The sequence below is a fragment of the Macaca thibetana genome, chromosome 3 (assembly GCF_024542745.1).
Source record: "Macaca thibetana thibetana isolate TM-01 chromosome 3, ASM2454274v1, whole genome shotgun sequence".
Taxonomy (NCBI): domain Eukaryota; kingdom Metazoa; phylum Chordata; class Mammalia; order Primates; family Cercopithecidae; genus Macaca; species Macaca thibetana.
The window spans coordinates 29,110,246-29,129,386 of NC_065580.1; the positions used below are offsets into that span (position 1 = coordinate 29,110,246).

Sequence of the window (19,141 nt, forward strand, 5' to 3'; positions counted from 1 at the left end):
TCTAGTTTCAAAAAGCATGAACAGCCATGCGTGGTGGCTCATGCCTATAATCCCAACACTCTGGGAGGCGGAGGTAGGAAGGGCCCTTGAGCCCAGGAGTTTGAGACCTGCCTGGGTAACATGGTGAAACCCAGTTGCTAAAACAAAACAAAACAAAAGTATAAACACACTGAAATTAAAACAGAAAATATTAAGAATAAAAGATGATGTAGAGCCAAAAACCCATGAGGCAGTCAACAACGTGACTTAAACACACCCCGCCACCTTATCCTTCCTGGAGATACCCTGAGGAAGCCACAGGTTGCCACTGCAAGGCTGCTCCAAGATTACATGTCATTTTGGCCTAACAGTTATTTGAAACAGCAACCTAATCCAACACCAAGCTGGACCGTTCTCTCTAAAAGAATCCTAACTGTCTTCTGCAATGGGATTTCTGTGCAAGTCAGCCCCAAACTCTGGGAAAGTGGTGCTGTGCTGGGGCCGGGGTTCTCCCAAAGAGCCAAGTGTTGTTTGGAGATTAATACTGAAAGGTGCGCTTTCTAAATATCATCAAGAATCTGCTGTAGCTCCTCATCTTCAAACCACCCTTCTAGGCTTGGGATTAGGGCCTTGGACTCCTCAGCAATCTCTAGGCAAAAGTTGGCCAAGCAAGGCCAACCTAAACGTATGAAGCTTTTCCTGGAGCAGTAAGCTATGAACACTGGCAGTGGTCTCTCTGTTTTTGAAATGGGCTGTGTGTAGTTAAACATTTGCATGGAGACCTTTGAGAGTTTCTGTTCATCCTCTTTACTCTTGTTATATTGCTTTTGATGCTCCAGAAGCATATGAACTTCTGAATTTAGAAGTGTCTCAGCTGTCTCAAACTCTGGGAAGGATGAGCTGTGAGGCGTCCTCCCCTAAACCACCAGCCTGCGGATCACTGTTGCTGGCTGTCATCACTGCCTCGCACACCACCACCTAGACCACTAGAGGTGGAAGCATGGAGCCCGCAGCCTACATTTTCATACTGTTTAAGCCATTTAGTTACTTATTCTATTTCCTGTCTTCCTTCTCCATCCCTCCTCTTTTCCTCCTCCCTCCTTTTCTTTTTTCCTCTTCTTTCCCCATCCCTGCTAAAGCTTCCTGCATTCCAGCCTGGACAATAGAGTGAGACTCCGTCTCAAAAAAAAAAAAAAAAAAAAAGCAAATTCAGCTTAGCCCAGGCTGGAGTACAGTGGCACGATCTCAGCTCACTGCAACCTCTACCTCCCAGGTTCAGGTGATCCCCTTGCCTCAGCCCCCCAGTAGCTGGGATTACAGGCATACACCACCATCCCCAGCTTATTTTTGTATTTTTAGTACGGGCAGGTTTTGTCATGTTGGCTAGGCTGGTCTCAAACTCCTGATCTCAGGTGATCCACCTGCCTCGGCCTCCCAAAGTGCTGGGATTGGCTGGGCACAGTGGCTCATGCCTGTAATCCTAGCACTAGGGGATGCTGAGGTAGGAGAATCGCTTGAACACTGCACTCCAGCCTAGACGACACAGTGAGACTCCATTTAAAAAAAAAAAAAGTGCTGGTACATTTGGGGAATGCTGAATAGTTTCACAGGGCTCACTGCAACCTCTGCCTCCCAGGTTCAGGTGAGAAACTACGAGATTTTTTGAAGAAGGAAGCCACTTCACTCGGCTGTTTTTTGTTTTTTGTTTTTTGCTTTTTTTTGAGATAGGGTCTCACTCTGTTGCCCAGACTTGAGTGCAGTGGCTCGATCTCAGCTTACCACAACCTCTGCCTCCCCGGCTCAAGCCATTCTCCTGCCTCAGCACCCCCGAGTACCTGGGATTACAGGTGCACGCCTCTACCGCCTGGCTAAGTTTTGCATTTTTAGTGGAGACAGGGTTTCACCATGTTAGCCAGGCTGGTCTTGAACTCCTGACCTCAAAATATCCACCCTCCTCAACCTCCCAAAGTGCTGGCAAAGTGCTGGGATTACAAGCGTGAGCCACCGCACCTGGCTTCTAGGCTGAATTTGAAAGACCAACAACAGTGGGTAAAAGCAAAAGGCCAAAGGATGGTACATTTGGAGAATGCTGAATAGTTTCACAGGGCTGGATCACAGTGTCCCCGTGGGGAGAATAGAGAAGACTAAAGTGTAGACAGTGGCCAAACCATGATTTTATTAAATGTACGTGATGAGAAGCTATGAGATTTTTTGAAGAAGGAAGAGATGTTATAGATAGCATGAACTAGGGTAGAGTACAAACTGTAAGGGGTAAGTCTCAAGGCAAAGAACTAAACTTAGAAGACATAAAAGGACTTAAAGTAATAACCCCAGCCAGGCATGGAGTCTTACGCCTGTAATCCCAGTGTTTTGCAGGGCTGACGTGGGAGGATCACTTGCGGCCTGGAGTTTGGGACCAGGCTGGGCACCCTGTCTCTACAAAGAAAACAATCTTTAAAATTAGCCAGGTGTGGTGGCATACCCCTGTCATCCTAAGCTACTCGTGAGATTGAGGCAGGAGGATCCCTTTAACCCAGGAATTCGAAGTTACAGTGAGCTATAATCGTGTCACTGCCCTCCAGCCTACATGACAGAGCAAGACCCTGTCTCTTAAAAAAAAAAAAAAGGGAAATGAAAGAAAAACAGGATAGAATAATAATATGCAGCATTAAATTGGGAAAATAAATATAAACTCAAGATGTTAGAAATCTAGCAGTGATGGCTGCATGGATGTGCACATCAAAACTTACCAAACTATATACCTAAATATGTACAATTTATGTCAATTAGACCTCAGTAAGGCTGTTTAAAAAAATATCTTTTACAGTTTTGTTATTAGAAGGGGCCCAAATGCAGTAACAGCAGCACTTCTGCCCACACTTCTTTGCATTGTTAGCAACCAGATTTTGGTCCCTCATTTTAGTCTAGTATGATTAAAAGGATCAGGCTCTTTGGAGAGTTGCTGATTCCATGTCTTGGGGCAAGGACAATAAATCAACTTGGATCAGAATATCCTGTTGTTGCTAGAAAGCAAGAATGCTTTCAAGAATGCTACAGACAGGCCAGGCGTGGTGGCTCATGCCTGTAATCCCAACACTTTGGGAGGCCGAGGCAGGCAGATCACGAGGTCAGGAGTTTGAGACCATCCTGGCTAACACAGTGAAACCCCATCTCTACTACAAATACAAAAAACTAGCCTGGTGTGGTGGTGGGCACCTGTAGTCCAACCTACTCAGGAGGCTGAGGCAGGAGAATTGCTTGAACCCGGGAGGCAGAGGTTGCAGTGAGCTGAGATTGTGCCACTGCACTCCAGCCTGGGTGACAGAGCAAGACTCCGTCTCGGAAAAAAAAAAACGAATGCTACAGACAATGCTAAAAGACTAGAATAGCCAGCCTAAAGGAGATCCACTACCCCACTTATGGATATCTGAAACTCAAATAAGAAAATAATCATTACAATTTAAAATGCAGCCAGGTGTGGTGGCTCATGCCTGTAGTCCCAGCACTTTCGGAGGCTGAAGTGGGCAGATTGCTTGAGTCCAGGAGTTCAAGACCAGCCTGGACAATATAGTAAAAAGAGAGACCCCAATATAATAATATGCTCTGTCATGCAGGCTGGAGGGCAGTGACACAATATAAAAAAAGAGACCCCATCTCTACAAAAAATACAAAAAATTAGCTGGGAATGGTTACGCATACCTGTGGTCCCAGCTACTCAGGAGGGTGAGGTGGCAAGATCGCATAAGCCTGGGAGGTTAAGGCTGTGGTAAGCCATGATTGCACCACTGCATTGCAGCAAAGGAAAAAGATGGGGTCTCACTCTGTTGCCCAGACTGACCTTGAACTCTTGGGCTCAAGTGATACTTCTGCCTAAGTCTCCAGAGTAGCGGGGCTTACAAGTGCCACCTGGCTAATAATAATTAATTTTTAAAATTGATTTTAGTAAGCAGGAGAGCACTGACATATTTGTAAGTACTATTTCTTCTATCAGGTAGTCCATCCCTCTCTCTCTCCCTCCCTCCCTCCTTCCTCCTTCCCTTCCTTCCCTTCCTTCCCTTCCTTCCCTTCTTTCCCTTCCTTCCCTTCCTTCCCTTCTTTCTTTTCCTTCCCTTCCCTCCATTCCCTCCCTCCCTTCCCTCCCTTTCTCCCTTACCCCCTTTTCCCCTTCCCCCTTCCCCTCCCTCCCTGCCTCCCTCCCTCCCTCCCTTCCTTCCTTCCTTCCTTCCTTCTGTTTCTTCTATCAAGTACACGTTTCTCTCTCCTCTCTCTCTCTGCCAGGCTACAGTGCAGTGGCATGATCATAGCTCACTGCAGCCTTAATTCCTGGGCTTAAGCAATCCTCCTGCCTCAGCCTCCTGAATAACTGTGACTACAGGCATATGCCACCACATCCAGCTAATTTTTTTTTTGGTAGAGATGGAGTCTCACTATATTGCCCAGGCTGATCTCAAACTCCTGGCCTCAAGTGATCCTTCTACCTCAGCCTCCCAAAATGTTAGGATTACAGTCATGAACAATTATGCCTGGCCTCAAATATGTGTTTGTCTCAATCCACGTAGGATATCTCCAGTGGGGATGGTGGAGGAAGGGCATCTGAAAATCCTCTATGAGAGCAAAAAGAACACTTGCAAAATTATCAAAATCAACTTTCTTTTTTTTTAGACAGAATTTTGCTCTGTTGCCCAGGCTGGAGTGCAATGGCGTGGTCTCGGCTCACTGCAACCTCCGCCTCCCAGGTTCAAGCACTTCTCCTGCCTCAGCCTCCTGAGTAGCCAGGATTACAGGCGCCTGCCACCATGCCTGGTAAATTTTTGTATTTTGAGTAGAGACAGGGTTTCGCCATGTTGGCCAGCCTGGTCTTGAACTGCTGACCTCGTGATCTGCCCACCTCGGCCTCCCAAAGCGTTGGGATTACAGGCATGAACCACTGTGCCCGGCCTCAAAATCAACTTTCACAGGACGATTGGACAGAGATTTCTTTAAATGCCTAGAACGAATAAGTCCCCCAGCCTTGCCAAGGAGCTGTGTGTGGTGGGGGGAGCACACCTTCAGTAGTCAAGCAGGCAGTCTGCAACTCTGTGTTAGCCTTCACACAAGCAGGACCTCAGCATCAGCCAGAGGTGAGAGCCTAGGGCCTTTTTCAGGTCTTTCCTGGGCATGTGTATAGCTCTGTACTTGTACATGCGCTTCTAGATTCCAAGGAATATGTCAGAGCCTTTCAAGCCTGCCTATGGACATTTCATTTCCCAGCTTTTAAGGTTTTTGGTCAGCTTATTATTTGCTCCAACTCATACTGCTGCCTCAAAGCAACTGTGATGTTAAACAGTTGCCAATGATCATTTTTGAAAACCTGTCTGGGGAAAAGGGTGTTCTCACTGGGACAGTATGATGTTCCAGGCAACTGCCACACAGATCAAATAATGATGGTTCTCTGGAAGGGGGCTTTGGAGGAGCTCCACCTCTTTTCTGTGCTCTCCGGTGACTGCTAAGCTACTGGTTTTCACCATGATTGTGGGGATGTTGGTTTTCTTTTTCTCTCTTTTTTTTTTTTGAGATGGAGTTTTGATCTTGTTGCCCAGGCTGGAGTGCAATGGCGCAGTCTCGGCTCACCAAACCTCTGCCTCTCAGGTTCAAACGATTCTGCCTCAGCCTCCCCAGTAGCTGGGATTACAGGCATGTGCCACCATGCTCGGTTAATTTTGTATTTTTAGTAGAGACAGGGTTTCTCCATCTTGGTCTTACTGGTCTCGAACTCCCAACCTCAGGTGATCCATCCGCCTTGTCCTCCGAAAATGCTGGAATTACAGGCGTGAGTCACTGCGCCCGGCCAGGATGTGCGTTTTCAAGGCTACCACAGACCTGAGCTGGGGAAGGGAAGATGGAAACGACAGTTAAAACATCACAAAATGGGCCGGGTGCAGTGGCTCACACCTGTAATCCCAGCACATTGGGAGGCTGAGGTGGGCGGATCATGAAGTCAAGAGATGGAGACCATCTTGGCCAACGTGGTGAAGCCCCATCTCTAATAAAAATACAAAAAATTAACTGGGCGTGGTGGCAGGCACCTGTAGTCCCAGCTCCTTGGGAGGCTGAGGCAGAAGAGTTGCTTGAACCCGGGAGGCGGAGGTTGCAGTGAGCCGAGATCGCGCCATTACACTCCAGCCTGAGCCACAAGAGTGAAACTCCGTCTCAAAAAAATAAATAAAATAAAAAATAAAAGCCGAGATAGCTTTATGTTTGCTCCTCGCTAAGACAAAAATTAAGAATTCTTATTTTTAAAAAAGGAAGAATTGCCGGGTGTGGTGGCTCACATCTGTAATCCCAGCACTTTGGGAGACGGAGGCAGGCAGATCACATGAAGCCAGGAGTTCGAGACTAGCCTGGCTAACACAGCAAAACGCCATCTCTACTAAAAATACACACACAAAAAATTAGCCGGGCATGGTGGCACATGCCTGTAGTCCCAGCTACTCGGGAGGGTGAGGCACAAGAATCATTTGAACCCAGGAGGTGGAGGTTGCAGTGAGCCAAGATCATGCCCCTGCACTACAGCCTGGGCAATGGAGCAAGACTGTCTCAAAAAATAAAATAATTTTTTAGGATTCCTGCAGGGTTGGTAAATTTATTGGCTCAGACATAGCACTAAGGACCCAGTCCTTGCAAGAAGCATGTCATCTTGTTCTAAAACTAGTTCCTCTCAAGGCAGCAGTTTGAAGAGTCATGTGCAAACACCATCTAGCCTTCACATAGTCACAGAATCCCTCCAGCCCACTACCTTTCCTGTCTATTGACCACGACTGGATCAAATACCCCTTCCTAAATGGGTCACTGTTAAGGAAAACGCTGCTGTTGGGATTGGTAGAGACAAGTCAGGAATTTACCCTATGGGAAAGACAAGACACCAAACAAAACCTTGCTTCTGCTAGCAAGGCAGGAGCAGGAGATAGCTGGGTGAACAGCTAACAGTATCTGCTGTATCCCTATTGTACACTCTTATAATGGTCTCTCTTTACTGTTGTGATAACACTTATCACACTGTAATCACATTGCATGTCTGGCTTCCATATTAGATTATGAGTAACTTAAGGATGTTGAATGTGTGTCTCATCTTTGTAGCCTATGGGGCTGCCTTATAGTGCTGTTGAGCAACTAAATGTTAATTTGAGGCTGAGAAAAGACCAGTGAGTTGAGTGGCTTCCTACTTTTTAGATGATCAGGTTAGGATGACATGTTCTTTCTTCACTTTTCCTATGAAATCTCTTCCAGTATGTGTTTTAATTCTTTATTAAAGCTGATTCAGGGCTGGGTGTGGTGAATTATGCCTGTAATCTCAGTACTTTGGGAGGCCGAGGCGGGTGGATCACCTGAGGCCAAGAGTTCAAGATCAGCCTGGCCAACATGGTGAAACCCCATCTCTATTAAAAATATAAAAATTAGCCACGCATGGTGGCAGGCACCTGTAACCCATGCTACTCAGGAGACTGAGGCAGGAGAATTGCTTGAACCTGGGAGGTAGAAGTTGCAGTGAGCCAAGATCGCACCATTGCACTCCAGCCTGGGCGACAGCAAAAACTCTGTCTTGGGGGGGGGAAAAAGCTGATTCAGTGTAGTTTCTACTTATCATTCTAGGCCTACTAGACTGACCTTTTTAAGAAGTAGCTTAGCAAGGCCTTTCCACACTCATCATTTGCCTTTGTACCAGTATACCAAATATGCAGTAGATGAATTGGGTAATGCCAGAGATAATTATACTATAGTATATAATCAGTTTCCACACTGCTTAGATTTCAGACAGATTCTTTTCCAACTTAGGTATTACCAGTAGAATTCTTAATTGTATACTTTATTTACTCTGGTACCCAGTTAATGCTTCACCTTATAATGTGAGCCTTTTTGTATCTCTTGTGTAGACTTTAGGAACATGCCACTTTTTTCATTCTTAGCTCACAGTAAATTATAACTTGGTAGCTGTTATAAAATGATGGTTCTTTAAGCCCTTTCGCCTATTTAAGTCTCCATCTTTACTAACTCTGTTTTGTTTTCTCCTTCTTAAGGTAACAATTTCAAACATACACAGAAGCACACGGAATAGTATAAATAATAAAACCCCATCACTCAACTTCAGCAATGATCAACTCATGGCCGATCTTGTTTCTTCTGTATTCCTAACACCTAACACCCTGCCCCTCTGCGTTGTTTTGAAGTTCAGTCCCACATATTATGCCATTTTATCTGTAAATATTTCAAGATATAAAAGATACGGATTCTACTTTTTAAACGTAGTCTCAGTAGTATCATTACAGCCCCATCAAAATGAAAATCAGTAATTTCCTGACACCATCAAATAGCTCATCAATTTTACTACATTTCCTCAGTCATTTAATACATGTTTATTTTATTTTATTTTATTTTATTTTATTATTATTTTTTTTTGAGACAAGAGTCTTGCTCTGTTGCCCAGGCTGGAGTGCAGTGGCGCGATCTCAGCCTCATTGCAACCTCCGCCTCCTGGGTTCAAGTGATTCTCCTATCTCAGCCTCCCAAGTAGCTGGGATTACAGGCGTGCACTGCCATGCCTGGCTAATTTTTTGTATTTTTAGTAGAGATGGGGGTTTCACCATCTTGGCCAGGGTGGTCTTGAACTCCTGCCCTCAGGTGATCCACCTGCCTCAGCCTCCCAAAGTGCTGGGATTACAGGCATGAGCCACCGTGCCCAGCTGTGTTTTTTATTTTTTACAGTTTATACCAATACAATCTTCCAGTTTACTTTTTCCACAGACCGATTTGGGATGTTGCCCCTGGATGAGCCTGCTATTCTTGTTAGTGAATTCCTAGATCGTTTTCAAAGCCTTTGTCACTTGGACCTCCAGCTTCCTTCCCTAAGGCCGGAGGACTTGAAAACTATGGTGAGTTTTTCCTGACTAGGCTGCAATGGCTTCCAGTTGTTGCCAGTATTTATACCTGAAGCATTTCTTTTAATGACAAGAAGATGCAATTGCTGTGAAGAGAACTGCTTGTCTATCTCTCAGCTCACTGTTTCGGTCTCCACCAGGAAGGTGACTGTTGAGAGTTCCATTTGAATGTTTAGGTATGGTTTTTTAAATGGCATGGATTCAATTTAACATATACGTATATAAGCAGAGAGTTTATTTGGACCAAGTTTTAGGGCTATAACCTGGAAGCATAGATTCAAGTTTGCTCTGAATATATGCTGCCCATAAATTCTATTTTATCTTGATTTATTACTTAAATTATTGTTATTATTTTGAGACCGAGTCTCTTTCTGTCACCCAGGCTGGAGTGCAATGGTGTAATCTTTGCTCACTGCACCCTCCGCCTCCCAGGTCCAAGCGATTCTCCTGTCAGCCTCCTGAGTAGCTGGGATCACAGGTGTCTGCCACCACACCTGGCTAATTTTTGTATTTTTAGTAGAGATGGGGTTTCACCATGTTGGTCAGGCTGTTCTTGAACTCCTCACCTCAGATGATCCACCCACCTCAGCCTCCCAAAGTGCTGGGATTACAGGCATGAGCCAGCTCACCCAGCCTACTTAAACTATTTAACAGAAAATACTGAAATGTGACTGCATATGGTTTATTGCATATCATTTTTCAAAGAAAGTACAAACTCCTTTCTCCTTGTGAGTAGAAACGTTTAAATGCTGTAGTCAGCCTGGGCACGGTGGCTCATGCCTGTAATCCCAGCACTTTGGGAGGCTGAGGTGGGTGGATCATCTGAGGTCAGGAGTTCGAGCCCAGCCTGGCCAACATGGTGAAACCCAGTCTCTACTAAAAATACAAAAAATTAGCTGGGCATGGTGGTTTGTGCCTGTAGTCCCAGCTACTCAGGAGGCTAAGACAGGAGAATTGCTTGAACCTGGGAGACAGAGGTTGCAGTGAGCCGAGATCACACTATTGCACTCCAGCCTGGGTAACAAGAGCGAAACTCCGTCTCAAAAATGAAATAAAGTAAACACTCTAGTCAATCTGTACTTTGAAACTGAATATTTACTGTTCCATTTAATCACCCTATGGGTACTCCATGAAGACAAGCTTTACTGTAGGAAATAGTAGCCTCTTCAAATTAAGAGAGTGGTACGGGTTTTAGCATCAAACTGTTAACTTCCCAAACTCCCCTCCAAGTACTAACCAGGACTGACCCTGCTTAGCTGCTGAGATCAGACGAGATTGGGCACATTCAGGGTGGTATGGCCAGCGACTGAAACTGTTAACCTCTGATGCTTATTATGAATATAACCCTGTCCCAAGCCAAGGCAATTTTTTTTCACCTGGTCATAGTTCCTTATTTTTCTTAGAACAAAAATAAAGTCTAACAAGCTTTGTCGTTCCATCAAAAAGTAAATTTAGAGCCTGGGGCATGGTGATGCACGCCTGTAGTCCCAGCTATTCAGTAGGCTGAGGTGGGAAGATTGCTTGAGCTCAGGAGTTCAAGACCAGCATGGCCAACATAGTGAGACCCTATCTCTAAAATTTTTTTTTCTTTAATGTTTAAGTAAATTTAGCATCAGGCTAAGACATAAGCAGCAATTTGTTTTCACTATTTGGGTTTGAAGTTTGCAGGTTTCAGGGAATATCTGCAGCTGATAAATTGAAAACAATTTAGTACTAACAAGAGTTTTGGCAGTTCCAGGGAGATTCCGTCTTTCTCAGTCAGCAGATTCAGGGCAATTCAGAAAGCTTCTGTGTGATACTATATCCCTGTCCTGGAAGTATTTGTTCTCTGTGAAGAGAACTGTCTTCATGTTTGTAATTTCCTTCCTGATTTTCTGCTCGTACTATCTAGGTATGTTATAATGTGTGATTTTTCTTTTTATGGTAGTTGAAACGAAGTTTTTTACTTGGCTCCCTTGTAGTGCTTGACAGAAGATAAGCTCAGTCTTCTCCTGCACCTGCTTGAAGATGAACTTGATCACCGAACTGATGAGAGAAAAACTACAATCAAATTAGGCTCAGACATCCAAGTCCACGTCACTGCCTGTATTCTCTCTGTGTGTGGCTGGGCATGTAGGTGAGTCAGCGAATTTTGCCCGGAGACATGAGCCATGACAACAGCATTACACTTGTATATGTCAGTCACTTAACGCATTTAGGAATCACATGGTGTTTCCCGTGAGAAAAAGAGACAAAGAGAAACTGGGTGGGGGATGGCAGCGTGGAGAATGGATAATAAGAATTAGTAACAAAACCAGAACTGGAATTCAGGAATTCTTGGTGTTCACAACTGAACTTTGTTTATTGTACGGTTGCTTCTCGACTGGGAATTTGTGTTCTATAAACAGTGAACCTCCTTTCTAAAAATAGAAAGAAAATAAGCTCTTTTCTATTTTTAAGAAGGAAAAATAGAAAGGAAGTTCTTTTCTATTTTTAGAAAGGAAGAAAAATCCACTTAATTGATGAAAACTACCATAGGAAACACCAGCTGGAGTCTTCTAGGCCCCCGTGTTGCTATTTCCATTCCAGCTGCTCAATTTGGCATAGACTCCCACTATCCTTAATCTACCAAAGAGAGCATATTTAAAGTCAGATTGGTTCTGACAATAAATAAATCTTGATTTATTTTAAATATGCTCTCTTTGGTAGATTAAGGAATGTTTTTCGTCTAAAGGGAAAAGACTTTAAGAGGGACAAGAGAGGCGGGTACAGTGGCTCACCTGGCCAACATGGTGAAACCGCATCTCTACTAAAAATACAAAAATTAGCCGGGCATGGTGGCAGGTGCCTGTAATCCCAGCTACTCAGGAGGCTGGGGCAGGAGAATCACTTGAACCTGGTAGGCAGAGGTTGCAGTGAGCCGAGATCGTACCATTGCACTCCAGCCTGGGCAACGAGTAAACTCTATCTCAAAAAAAAAAAAAAAGAAGGACAGGAGAAACCTTTTCGTTGTTGTTGGTGGTCAGGCTGGTCTCAAACTCCCGACCTCAGGACCTCAGGTGATCCACCCATCGTGGCCTCCCAAAGTGCTGGGATTGCAGGCATGAGCCACCACACCTGGCCGAGAAACTTTTAAAACATGCCTGCAAAACAGTCTTACCATAAAGAGCACAATAAGAACCCTAGGTCTTTCTATGGGAAATACATGAGAGATGATGAAGTATGAAGCTGGGGTCCTGAGATTGGAGCACAGAGGCTCTGACAGGCCATGGACTGTCCACTGGACTGTTCCAGAAATTGGATGAGATAAAGCATACTTGCGAGACATTACACTTAGTCATTTGGAAATGTTACACTTTGAGAAAATTCTCTTTTTTTTTCATTCCTATCTAGTTCCTCTTTGGAACCCATGCAGCTTTCCCTGATAACATGTTCGCAGTGTATGAGGAAGGTGGGGCTCTGGGGCTTCCAGCAGATTGAATCATCCATGACTGACCTGGATGCATCCTTTGGCCTGACCAGCTCCCCGATCCCAGGCCTTGAGGGGCGACCAGAGCGCTTACCTCTGGTGCCTGAATCTCCTCGGAGGATGATGACGCGGAGCCAGGATGCCACTTTCTCCCCAGGCTCAGAGCAGGTATGCACTTAGCTTGTTTGGGGTGGACTTTTAAACAACATTCTTGGCAAAAGTGTTATTGGTAGGCCGGGCGTGGTGGCTCAAGCCTGTAATCCCAGCACTTTGGGAGGCCGAGACGGGCGGATCACAAGGTCAGGAGATCGAGACCATCCTGGCTAACACAGTGAAACCCCATCTCTACTAAAAAAATACAGAAAACTAGGCGGGCGCCTGTAGTCCCAGCTACTCCGGAGGCTGAGGCAGGAGAATGGCGTGAACCCGGGAGGCGGAGCTTGCAGTGAGCTGAGATCCGGCCACCGCACTCCAGCCCAGGCGACAGAGCAAGTCTCCGTCTCAAAAAAAAAAAAAAAAAAGTATTATTGGTAGAAAGTTGGAAATTAATTTAGGTGGATAGGCTTCACTTCCCACTACATTGGTCACAATATCACGTAGTGTTTCTGTTCACTAATGGAGAAGCTAAATTCAGCCAGACCCGGTGGCTCACGCCTGTAATCCCAGCACTTTGGGAGACTGAGGCAGGTGGATCACTTGAGGTCAGGAGTTCGAGACCAGCCTAGCCAACATGGTGAAACCCCGTCTCTACCAAAAATGCAAAAATTAGCCAGGGGTGGTGGTGGGCGCCTGTAATCCCAGCTACTTGGGAGGCTGAGGCAGGAGAATCACTTGAACTTGGGAGGCAGAGGTTGTAGTGAGCCAAGATCGCCTCACTGCACTCCAGCCTTGGAAACAAAGCGAGATTCTGTCTCAAAAAGAAGAAGATTAAAGAAAGAAGTATCATTAATATCATTTGTGTACTTCCATTATCTCCCCTTTCCTTCAGGCTGAAAAGAGCCCTGGTCCCATTGTCTCTCGAACTCGGAGCTGGGACTCTTCCAGTCCTATTGACCGTCCTGAGCCAGAGGCTGCTAGCCCCACCACCAGAACTCGCCCAGTGACCCGAAGCATGGGAACAGGAGACACCCCTGGCCTGGAGGTACCATCTAGCCCTCTGCGGAAAGCCAAACGAGCTCGCCTCTGCTCCTCCAGCAGTTCGGTGAGTCCACCGCGCATGTAGCAGTGGCTGAGCAGAAACAGCATGTTGGGCTCTCCCTGGGCAGCACGGAGAAGCAGGCATGAGCCCTTCCATGGTCCAGTGCAAAAAGTAGACCCTGTGAATAAGTTTAAAGTTGGGTGACCAAAGGGGAAAAATGTCAGTCATGTTTTTTGCTCCTTTTTGCTCCTTTGGGGTGGATTCTGGAGAAATAATAGATATTTCAGGCAAATGGAACAGCAGTGTGATACAGGGACAAACCTGATATGGCAGTGGTCCCCAACCTTTTTGGCACCAGGGACCGTTTTCGTGGAAGACCATTTTTCCACGGACCAGGGTTGGGAGGATGGTTTCGGGATGATGTAAGCACATTACATGTATTGTGTACTTTATTTCTATTATTATTATATTGTAATGTATAATGAAATAATTATACAACTCACCATAATATAGAATCACTGGGAACCCTGAGCTTGTTTTCCTGCAACTAGATGATCTCATCTGGGGGTGATGGGAAACAGTGACAGACATCAGGTGTCAGACTCTCATAAGGAGCCCGAAGTCTAGATCCCCCACATGTGCACTTCACAGTAGGGTTCCTGTTCCTGTGAGAATCTAATGCCACTGCTGATCTGACAGGAGGCAGAGCCCAGGTGGTAATGCAAACAATGGGGAGCGGCTGTAAATTCAGATGAAGCTTTGCTTGCCTGCCTGCTGCTCACCTCCTGCTGTGCGACCTGGTACCTATCCATGGCCTGGGGGTTGGGTATCCCTTATCCCTTGTGATAAAGTGTAGCTTGTTTAACACAAAAGGAGTGAAAAAAAATAAAGAAAATGCGAGGAAAATGTACAGGCAAAGTTTAAAGGAGAGCATAAACACTCGAAGTATAGGTAGTTGTGAGATTCTGGACTTAATGACTAGTAGCAGTGTCTCCCTGAACTTACCTAGCGTCTACCCATGAATGCTATTTCTTTTTCTCCTTCCTCAGGACACATCTTCCCGAAGCTTCTTTGATCCCACCTCTCAGCATAGAGACTGGTGCCCTTGGGTGAATATCACACTCGGCAAAGAAAGCAGGGAGAATGGTGGAACTGAACCAGATGCCAGCGCCCCAGCAGAGCCAGGCTGGAAAGCAGTGCTGACCATCCTCTTGGCCCACAAACAGTCTAGCCAGCCAGCTGAAACGGACTCCATGGTGAGATAAGCCATTGCCTGTGTGTGGGCAGCACTTACTGTGTATAGGAGGAGGAGCAGAGGCTGGTCCTGTAATTAGCACCCTGCCTGCCTTCAGCTCCCATACATCAAGTTATTTGGGTTTGTTTGTTTGTTTGTTTGTTTGTTTTCTGAGATGGAGTTTCGTTCTTGCCCAGGCTGGAGTCCAATGGTGCGATCTCAGCTCACTACAACCTCCGTCTCCTGGGTTCAAGCAATTCTCCTGCCTTAGCTTCCCAAGTAGCTGGGATTACAGGTGCCTGCCACCATGCCTGGCTAATTTTGTATTTTTTAATAGATGGGGTTTCGCCATGTTGGCCAGGCTGGTCTCAAACTCCTGACCTCAGGTTATCCACCGGCCTCGGCCTCCCAAAGTGCTGGGATTACAGGCATGAGCCACCATGCCCAGCTTACACGTCAAGTTAGACTCATTCTGCTTTAGTCCTAGGGAATAGGCATAGAACCGGTTCGTCTTTCTGCAGTTTAGCATATGGCATTCCATCAAGTTCTGATAAATTATTTTGTTCTCCTAAATAAAATGACTCCAAGTAGAAAAGGAGTACAGAAACAGAAATAGATGAATAGGCAGCTGCTCCGGCCTCATGTTGCAGACAGCTGCTTTTTCTTTCAGTTGCTATCACTTGCACTTGGAGCCTGGCCAGTTAACTTAGCTGTTTGGAGCACTGGGCTCTGACACCAAAATGATGGTTTCATTCCACACGCCGGGCACATTACTCTGTTCTACAGCCCAGACTGTGACTCTGCTAGCCATTGCAGCCATGACTGCTATGGGTTACAAATGTGGGTGACAACTGAGAAGAAAAGTCAAGTGTTTGCTCTGTTTAAAGATTGGAAGTGATAGGCTGGGCAATACAGAATCATGAAAACTGGGTTCTCTCCTTGGCTGGCTCACTCCCAGATTTTCCTTGTAGCTTGTAACAATTTCTGACCTGTATAACTTTCAAGGACCAAGTAAAATACTTGTCAGCAGATATTTACGAGCAGCACTCCTAGATTCATGGTTTTCTAGGGTTACAGGATTCCACTGGAGGGAACTATTGTAATGCTAAAAGTCCAACAATGCATGGTGGCGTGGTGGCTCACACCTGTAGTCCTAGCACTTTGGGAGGCCAAGGTGAATGGATCACCTGAGGTCAAGAGTTTGAGACCAGCCTGGCCAACATGGTGAAACCCCATCTCTACTAAAAATATAAAAAAAAAAAATGAGCCGGGTGTGGTGGCAGGCACCTATAATCCCAGCTACTTGGGAGGCTGAGGCTGGAGAATCACTTGAACCCAGGAGGCGGAGGTTGCAGTGAGCCGAGATCGTGCCATTGCACTCCAGCCTGGGCTTCAGAGAGAGACTCTGTCTCAAAAAAAAAAATAATAAAAATAAATGTATATTAGTATCCTCAGTAAATATGCAGGTGAAGGTTTTCCAAGTTTTCACAGAAAAAAAAAAAAATCTGCATTTCTCTACCTAGATCTTCAGAAACTAGTACATTGGCAGTTTTCAATAAGACTCCTCTCTCTCACTGCCATATGAAAAAGAAAGCCCATGGGGTTTTGTTTTTGTTTTGTAGTGGGAAAAGTTGGCCTCATAATTGGCCCTGGATTCCAGGACTTTTAAGATCTTTTTTTTTCTTTTTTTTGGGTAGTGTCTTTTAACCTTCTGACAGCTGCTGCGACTGGATGCTAGAAAGCTTAATGAGACGGTGTGGTAAAGGATCCTGATGTTTGAAAAAAAAGTATATACCAAGGCCAGGTGCAGTGGCTCATGCCTGTGATCCCAGCACTTTGGGACTCTGAGGCAGGGGGTCACCTGAAGTCAGGAGTTCGAGACCAGCCTGGCGAACATGGCAAAACCCCGTCTCTACTGAAAATACAAAAATTAGGCAGGCCTGTTGGCATGCACCTGTAGTCCCAGCTACTACAGAGGCTGAGGCAGGAGAATCGGGAGTTGGAGGCTGCAGTGAGCCAAGATCGCGCTACTACACTCCAGCCTGGGCAACAGAGTGAGACTCCCTTTCAAAAAAAAGAAAAATGTGTATACTATTTTTTCAACTCATGTTTCTTTCAACTTTGTCATTCTATTAACTAAATTTCCCTCAGTCATTAGTAAGAGTTCAAACTTTTTCCTCCTGGAACTTATTGAAACATCCTCAAAGAGGATAGATTTTTTAAAAACTGAAAGTGAAAGTGGGCCGGGCGTGGTGGCTCATGCCTGTAATCCCAGCACTTTGGGAGGCCGAGGAAGGCAGATCACGAGGTCAGGAGATCGAGACCATCCTGGCCAACATGGTGAAATTCCATCTCTACTAAAAATACAGAAATTAGCAGGGCATGGTGGCACATGCCTGTAATCCCAGCTACTCAGGAGGCTGAGGCAGGAGAATTGCTTGGACCAGGGAGTCGGAGGTTGCGGTGAGCCGAGATCGCACCACAGCACTCCAGCCTGGGCGACATTGAACATGTCATATGAGAAACTGGAGGTAACTGTGGATCATCTTGCTGGACATTCTTTGCACTCTCACTGAAGCCCTTTCTGCGTGGAACATTTGCTCTTTATTGTGACGCTCAAAGGCAGACAGAACCAAGTGTTCTGATTCACCAAGAGCTTTTGTCTCCTAAGGAATTACTTTGTCTCCCTTTACCACCATTTCTCAGAATCTCAGAGTATTTCATTGGCATAATCAGATGGCAGTGAGATTCTTCCTATTACTAGCACTGCTGGCTAAAACATAAAGCTGTGAAGACCAAGGTGAGCTTAAACTCACAGGGGTCATTCAACTCTGTTTTTATTACTTGGCCTTAGTTTATACTGTTAACCTCAGCTAGGCATCACATAAGTATAATGCTTATTCACAAGAAATAATGAACTAGAGCCAATTCAGCATCATGAATGAAAAACCAGTGCAAAACATGTCATGCAGTAACGGCAAGTCAGAAGTGTCATCCACAAGTACAAAGATGAGGACAGACACAGATGCCTGACGGGAGGATACGTGCCGTGTCTTAGAGGCTCAGAGTGTGTTAACAGGAGTCTGACAGTAGAACATCAGCCCCTCGATCTTTAGTCTGACTTTAGGTATACATTATATATAGCATACTACAAAGTGAATTTTTACTCAGTCCTAGACATATCCAGATCATTGGGGGACAAATGATTTATCCTTTGTCTCTATCAAAGAACCTAATCACTAATAATAAGCTTTTCTGCCTACAGAGTCTCTCTGAGAAATCAAGGAAAGTATTCCGAATATTTCGGCAGTGGGAATCTCTATGCTCATCCTGAAGATATTCTAGCCCCTTCCTGGAGAGAGTTGGAACGCGAGTGACTTTTGGAAACATTAAGGCTGAGTTCCTTTTGGTCAGCTGACGCTAAGTTTTTCCTGTTCCGGGTTAATCCTAAGGAGCCCCTGCCATAGCAAAGGCAGGGAGTGTCAACGGTCTGCATCTGGCTGAGGGAGACCCGTTTCCTTTCAGGGATGTGGACAGGGTAAGGGCAGCAAGCCTGATTCTGTTGAAGGAGTGCGGGGTTAACAGACCAGAAGGAGGACTAAGGACCTGACCACCCATTTCAGCATCTTCAGTGTGGGGTGGTGTTCTGAGGACTCTTCTATCCCAGGAGTATGACAGCGTGTATTAATAAAATATTTGCTAAGATTCTCCTTGTTGGAGAACTGTTTTCCTCCTTGCCTTGTGGGCCGGAGACAACGTCAGTGGAACATTCGACTTTTGATTTTCAGATTGGCTGCAAAGCCTAAAATTTGTGATTCCAGTCAAGGAGGACTTGACTATAATCTTCCCTAAACCAAAAAAGCAAGATGATTTTCATTATGCCACCAGGAAATTTCCTGGTATGTTATAGTGAATGGTAAGCTGATAATTTTCTCCTTGCTTTGATGGTAACAGAATAAAACAGTGTAATGGGGAGGAAGACACTTCAGAAGAGACCCCTCTCCATGTGCCATTGAATGCATGACTCCCGCAGTTGGGCTTCCCCAAGAATCACTGCTTTTGGGGGATCATCAGTTTTTGTGGTAGAGAAGGTTGACCCTGAACTGCCCACTGATAGAGTAACCATGACCTAGCAAAGGCTAGAAAGTGATTATTTTCTGATATGCCATGTTTTTAGTCACTGAGATTGTTTTATTTTATACTTTTGTACTGAAGTATTTTAAAGAAGATAACAGACATAATATTTTACTCACAGTTTAATCTCTAAAAAATAGAACCTAGGCCAGGTGTGGTAGCTCACGTCTGTAATCTAGCACTTTGGGAGGCCAAGGCGGGTGAATCACTTGAGGTCAGCAATTCAAGACCAGCCTAGCTAACATGGTGAAACCCCATCTTTACTAAAAATACAAAAATTAGCTGGGCGTGGTGAC

General features: G+C 45.3%; 1 protein-coding gene and 1 pseudogene across 2 annotated transcripts in view; one reads left to right on the forward strand and one right to left on the reverse strand.

Annotated features, from left to right (window-relative positions):
- The window catches only part of ZC3HC1 (zinc finger C3HC-type containing 1), a 35,047-nt gene extending 16,631 nt beyond the window's left edge, over positions 1–18,416 (forward strand). For both annotated transcript variants that reach the window (XM_050785029.1, XM_050785030.1), the window contains 6 exons: positions 8,758–8,885; positions 10,853–11,007; positions 12,264–12,507; positions 13,328–13,540; positions 14,527–14,733; positions 17,977–18,416. In XM_050785029.1, the coding sequence (XP_050640986.1) occupies positions 8,758–8,885; positions 10,853–11,007; positions 12,264–12,507; positions 13,328–13,540; positions 14,527–14,733; positions 17,977–18,045 (1,016 nt within the window). In that variant the 3' untranslated portion in view covers positions 18,046–18,416. The remainder of the gene's footprint in view (positions 1–8,757; positions 8,886–10,852; positions 11,008–12,263; positions 12,508–13,327; positions 13,541–14,526; positions 14,734–17,976) is intronic.
- LOC126951155 (DNA-directed RNA polymerase II subunit RPB4-like) lies at positions 518–936 on the reverse strand (annotated as a pseudogene).
- Positions 18,417–19,141: the final 725 nt, after the last annotated feature.